This window comes from Corylus avellana, chromosome ca10 (genome assembly GCF_901000735.1).
Source record: "Corylus avellana chromosome ca10, CavTom2PMs-1.0".
Taxonomy (NCBI): domain Eukaryota; kingdom Viridiplantae; phylum Streptophyta; class Magnoliopsida; order Fagales; family Betulaceae; genus Corylus; species Corylus avellana.
In genome coordinates this window covers 15,931,272-15,938,213 of record NC_081550.1, presented here as the reverse complement: position 1 = coordinate 15,938,213, position 6,942 = coordinate 15,931,272, and the positions used below count along the sequence as shown (strand labels likewise).

General features: G+C 31.3%; 1 protein-coding gene across 1 annotated transcript in view; it reads left to right on the top strand.

The window, feature by feature from the left end:
• The window catches only part of LOC132164796 (probable LRR receptor-like serine/threonine-protein kinase At3g47570), an 11,788-nt gene extending 4,846 nt beyond the window's left edge, over positions 1-6,942 (top strand). The window contains exon 2 of the mRNA XM_059575360.1: positions 6,476-6,942. Within this exon, the coding sequence (XP_059431343.1) occupies positions 6,476-6,840 (365 nt within the window). The 3' untranslated portion in view covers positions 6,841-6,942. The remainder of the gene's footprint in view (positions 1-6,475) is intronic.

Below are 6,942 nucleotides of genomic sequence, written 5' to 3'. Positions count from 1 at the left end.
AAAAAAAGGCCTGGGTAATTAATTGGGCTGACCCTTAACCCAATAAGGTGGCCCAACCCGATAAAAGAAAGCAGATCCAATACAATGGCCCATTCGGATTAAAAAAAAAAAAAAAGGGAAGGAAAATGATTTGGGCTTATAGGGTTTAGAACTTCGGTTCTTAAGGTATAAAAGGCCTAAGGCTACTTTCAAGACCAGTAGGCTATGCAGATTATTATGTGCTATTGTTACATTTTTTATTTCTGTTATGATTTAAAGTGTTCAGTATTAAATTATTGTTTATTTAATACATGAACTTAATGATATATTTATTCTTTTAATTGTTTAAATATAAATTGCTTGATGCCTGGACCTGAGAATAATTAACTAAGCCACATATGTTGGTAAATGTTTATGGTACTATCCAAAATTGTAATCGGAAAGCTCTGGTAAGGCAAGTCTTGGGACTTAAGTGTGCCATTGTGCGCCCCCTCACTTATCTGGGACACTATCCGGTTGTACTTTGGAAAAATACTGTTTACCCACTAACATGATGGTTTTGTCTTTTATTCTTGGGAACTTTATTTGTGGCATCTATACAGTTATTGGATGTTAATGAAGTAGTGATTATCATAATAATTTTGGGAGAGCCACAGCATCCCAATTTTATAATGATAATTGCATCAAGATCATATATGTGAACTTCATAAGGAAAATTAACATCATGTTGTAATTAATTCATAAATTTAATTACTAATCCCCACAGGAACGTTATTATTTTTATGATTTAATTAGAATAAGATAATAAATTTAACTTTAAAAATAAAATTTCTCTTAGGCCCACAAGTACAAAGAATTTTATTTATTAATGTTAAATTTATTAGTTCTATTAAAGAGTAAATTTCATGCGTGATGCAACCTTTGCCCACAGGTAGGTTGAAATTTACTATTAAATTAGCATTGGTTAATTTAAATAAATTCGATGTTAATGAAGTCGTAATTGTCATAATAATTTTTTGGAGAGCCACAGCATCCCGATTTTATAATGATAATTGCATCAAGATTATATATATGAACTTCATAAAGAAAATTAATATCGTGTTGTAATTAATTCATAAATTTAATTTGCCAATCCCCACAGGGACGTTTTTATTTTTATGAGTTAATTAGAATAAGATAGTAAATTTAACATTGAAAATAAAATTTCTCTTAGGCCCACAGGTACGGAAAATTTTATTTATTAATGCTAAATTTATTAGTCTTATTAATAAAGAGTAAATTTCATGCGTGATGCACCTTTGCCCACAGGTAGGTTGAAATTTACTATTAAATTAACATTAATTAATTTAAATAAGGTTATTTCATAGCATTAAAGTATATAATTTTTCTTGGTTACTGGATGTATTCCTACTGCTTTAATTATTAGTATTTTATGTTCCAATAATTCCTAGTGGTAATTTTTCCTGACTAAAAAGAAAAATATGATTTTCACTTTGGGGTGTTTGGAGACTGAATTGGCGTTTCGTGTGGACGAATCACCTTCTCCCACGGAATCAAGTACGCCACATGAGATTATTAAACATGAACGATTGTAGTGATTTAAATCACTTAAGTTTCAACGTTCATGAAATCTCATATCAAGGAAAGCATTAGGGTTTTATTCCTTAGTGTTTTAGGGCCAAAGAAAGGTCATTGAGGAACATTTAGTGAGTTCCAATAAGGCTTTGGCCTGCACCCTAATAGAAAAGCTTTAAAGTAAAACCTTTTACAGTTTCAAAATGTGCTTAAGCACATTATAAAAATGAAGGGCATAACAGCTCATAATAAAGTCCCTAAAGGTTGAGTTTTTGAGTCATTATGGTCAATTTTATTCTCTCATCTAAATATGATATTTTTTCAAATATCTTGTGGCACACATAAGGATAACTGATCAATTAAGGAACTTCTGATCATGTGTGTTCAAGAAGATGAGAGATTAAGACATGAGAATCCAAAAAGTTACTCATGTTAAGGGAAAGACCTTTATAGGCAATCATGTCCAATAGTTGATGAATGAAAACAATGTGCCAACAAAGTGTTATGGCAATTAAGATACTTGTTTCTCTTACACTAAGGAAAATTATGGGCATATAAAGAATGATTGCTTAAAGTATCATAAATGACTTGAAATAAAGGTAATCTCATACACCTAGTGTGTCATGAATCTCTTTTATTGACTCCCCTAAGGACTATGTGGATTGAATTTGGTTTAGCGGTCCACGTTGTCAACATAATGCAAGGTTTTCTAAATAATACTTGTTTACAATTGGAGGTTGTTGGGATCTATAGATTAATTTTAAAAATTCAGTTATGTCATTTTGACCTTAATAATGTTTTTTATATATTCCACAATTCTTTTAGAAATTTAATTTCTATTTTAGTTTGTTAAAATCAAGTTTGAATATTGTTAAAATTTTTGGGTGAAATATTAAATTAATGGTCTATTTAAAATTGATCTAGATCCCAATTTTTTTTTGGAAAATTAATCCCTGCATATAAATGTTGACATAAAACAAAGTCTTATGAATGAGAAAATCCTCTATGTTATGGCATTGGAGATTGGAATATATCTCTATAAAGAATAAAATGTCGATAAATGATAGAGTTTTATGACTCTTGAATTTTACTACCTTTGGTATTTATGTGGACTCCATTAAAGAAAAGTAGACCAACTATACCAATAAAGGTGCCAACAAAAGGATTTTTGAAATTTTTAAGATCATGTACAAGTGTAACCTTTTTTATACTTCTTGCCTAAATGGTTAGAGATATTATATCTCTTTCGGTAATAACCATATAAGGTTTATGTATCTCTATCTTCTAAATCATAAGGTTGAGGCATTAAATGCTTTCAATACTTATAAGGTAGAAGTAGAGAAACAGAACAAAACAAAAGTCAAGATCGTAAGATCTGATAGAGGCAGATAGTATTATGGTAGGTACACGAAAAGGGGACATGAAATGTAATGTTCTATTCTCCTAATGGAGTGAAGCCTTGAAAACCGCTGTGTATACATTTAACTCGATTCCATTCAGAGTTGTCCATAAGACACCTAAATTAAGGAATGAATGAAATCAAGTTTAAATTGTTTACACATATGGGGTTGTCTTGCTATAATGAGGATTTATAATCCACACCTAAGGTAATTAGCTTCAAAGACAACTAGCAGAATTTTATAGGTTATACAGTAAACTCCAAGGGGTTTAGGCTTTACTGTTCTTCATTTAGTCCTAGAATTGTTGAGTCTAATATTCAAAATTTCTAGAGGACACTGAACTTAGTAGGAGTGCTTATCCTCAAGGGATTGAATTAGAGGAAGCACAAGAGCTGACTGAAGCCCTTCACATGAAGGGTGTTTGATTGTGCTTAAGAAAAATCAAATTGATTATCTTCAAGCACAATCGGTTTTAGAACAGCCAACTCATAAGGAACAAGTTCAGAATGAACCTACTTAGACTTTGTCAAAAGTAAATGAAGTAGGATTAAGAAGATTCTCTAGAATAAGGAGACCAACAATCTCTAGTGATTATGTTGTATACTTCCAGGAGTCTGATTTTTATGTCGGACCTAAGGACGATCCAAAATTTGCTTTCACATCTTTTTGGGTGGAGATAACTTCACATTGTGTTTCAATGCCATGAAGGAGGAGATGAAATCTTTGGCTAAAATTCAAGTCTGCAATTTTGTTGACTTACCAAAGGGAGTTGTAGCCATAGGCTGCAAATGGGTTTATAAAACCTAAAAGGATGCTTCCGGGTAATGTTGAACGATATAAAGCTAGACTTGTAGCCAATGATCTCATTCAAAAGGAGAGCATTGATTATCATGATATGAGTATCTCATTTTGTTTTAGAGCTATATCAAAAGGATGTAAAAAACAATTTTCCTAAATAAGGATCTTAAGGAAGAAATGTACATAAGACAACTTAAGGGGTTTTATTAATAACAGTCAGAAAGCTTGCAAATTAAGGATATCTATTAATGGACTAAGATAGGCCTCTCACTAGTGGTATATAACACAAGGTTGTTACCTCATATAGGTTTATTAAGAACCTTGTTAATCATTGAATATACCTTAAGGTTAGTGGGAGTAAAGTTACATTTCTTTTAGTCCTGTATATAGATAATATTTTGCTTGCAAGCATTAATTTAGGTTTGCTACATAAAGTTCCTCTCACTAAAGTTTTGGGAGAGATTCAGAATGAAGAACTATGAATCTTCAGTAGCACCTATTATTAAAGGGGATAATGTCCCAAAATGTATTGGAACAAAGGCAAATGAAAAATATTTCATATGTATGCACAGGTCTAACATTGAAATAGCAGTTGGACTATTGGGTCAATATAGTATTATGGAATATGCAATGAACCAAAAACTACAATTTAACCTAAAAATACACTTACCATTTGGTGGTGTTTATTCAGGTTTGATTTTTGCTAAATGTGTAGATAGTAGAGAATCAACTTTAGTATATATATACTGAAGATGCAGTAAGCAGACTATAGTTGCTACATCTACCATGAAAGCAAAGGTCATTACATGCTGTGAATTAATTACACAGGCATTATGGTTGAGACATTTTTGTTAAGGTCTCAAAATTGTCGATTTTATAGTTAGACCCATAAAGATCTTCTGAGTTAATTATACTATAGTTATTTTTCTAAGAATAAACTGAGTAGAAGCAGAAGTATGTATATCGACATAAAATATCACTATGAAAGAGAACATTAAGTGACAATAAGTGTCTATTAAGCATATAAGTGTTGAATTAACGATTGCGGATCCCATGACTAAAGGTTTACCGGTAAAAAAAAGTATAAAGTCATGTGGAATATATGAGATTCATTAATTCATTTGTACTTAGTTTCTCTTTAATTGGTCTATAGACATAAAGGTTATGTTATAAAGATTTTTGTGCGCATATATATCATTCTTATCCGTGGGGATAAAATTAAAGTTGGACCCGAATGACTTATAGGAAGTTCATTCATAAAGTACATTATCCATAAGGTACTCATTTAGGGAGGTATTGCACATCGTGATACATGGAAGGGACAGCTTATCATATAAAAGCTTTACCGCCATGATTCGTGTGTGGTATTCCTTGAATGAGTGGGAGGATTCCATGAATGGTTGGAATAAATAAAGTATTGGCCATATCATAGAATTGAACACCATAAGGAATTTATGTGTCATAAGGGCCAAGTGGGAGAATGTAAGAAATTTCATTTAAAGTATGTCCCTTATGTCACATATATTATTGTAATTATAAAATATATATAATTACGGTGTTTAGTAATTTATTCCAATTAAAGTTTACTGTGTAAAATCAAATATTTTGAATTAAATTACTGATTTAATTCTTGTGAAACAAGTATTTGATTTTATTACGGATTTTATTTTGTGGAATCAATTAGCTGTATTGATTTGATTTTTATTCCTTGATGGGAGGAATAATTAAGGTAACAGCTCTAATTGAGGGTCATCTGACCTACCTATAAATAAGGCCTGTGTATTCCATCAATTGGCACTCACTGGTAGGCATAGGTCAGAAGAACCTCTCAATATTTTTTGTTTTCCAGATTTGTTTCTGTGAAGCTGTTCTTCAATTAGCTTGAGCAAAAGCATGGCTAGAGGTATTTATATAATTATTCATTTTGCTGCTAATTTTATTGTCAATTAGCATTTAATTATATATTGAATTCTTACATGCTAGTGTTAGTTAAAGCTATTCTATCTATTCAGCTTTTTTTTTTTTTGGTGGCTTTTCTTCTCACTCTGGTTCTTCTTCCTCTTCGTTTATGTTAGAGTTTGTTCATGACCTTCATGAAGTACACTTTACTCTCCTCAAGTATTTTGAGTTGACACTTTATCTCCAAAAAAAAAAAAAAAAAACTAGTTACTTCGGAGGGGTAAAGTGTCAACTGAAGGGGGGTAAAGTGTACTTCATGGGGTCAAGTGTCAATGTCAAATATTTTGGGGAGTAAAGTGTCACTTTTTAAACATTGAGGTTAAAAGTGCAAATTGGTGAATAGTTCAGGGGGTAAAATATATTTCTCCTACAAATTAATTCAAAGTCAAACAAACACGTGTAACAACAATATATGCACGTTTATATTTGGGTTGAAACAGTCTATTTTTGCCATGTAAATCTATTTTTATTTCTATAAATAATTACCAAAAAGGGAACATTGTCATTGTGATGCATTAAGCATAACAATTATTCCCAACAGTAAAATTCAGCACATAAAGCATGTGGATTCACCAAAAGTTGTTCATAGCATAATTATAATTCTTTTTCAAGGAATCTGGTACGTAGTATTGTGTTTGTGTATAATAAAAGCTTATATTTGCAAAATACCTTTTCTTTTCTTTTTTTGTTAAGATATGTGGATTGCTTTTTTATTTTTTTTATTACTAACTTAAGGCCTGCTTGAAAATTGCGAGTGTTGACAGAGTACGGTTCTGAAGGAAAAGTACTCATCAAATGCGATGTTTATAGTTATGGTATAATATTGTTGGAGATGATAACAAGGAAGAAACCTACCAACGACATGTTTGTAGGAAGATTGACTTTGAGACAATGGATAAATAAATTACTTCCTGGCAGAATGATGAAAGTTGTGGATGACAGTTTATTAAGAATAGAACATGGAAGAGACATAATTGCCATCGAGAGTATTTTTTCGTCCATAATAGAATTAGGCTTAAAGTGTTCTGAAGAATTACCTGATGAGAGAATCAACATCAAGGACGTGGTTCTTAAGCTTAACAAAATCAAATTGGCACTTTCTGGAAACAAAAACAACAGGAGTGTTTGATATCTTTGATATGGGTTTTGCATGGTTTATCTTTTTGCTTTTATAAGTACTTACAAGTGGCATGTAATAACTTTATATGACTTTTCATGTTTATGCAAATGG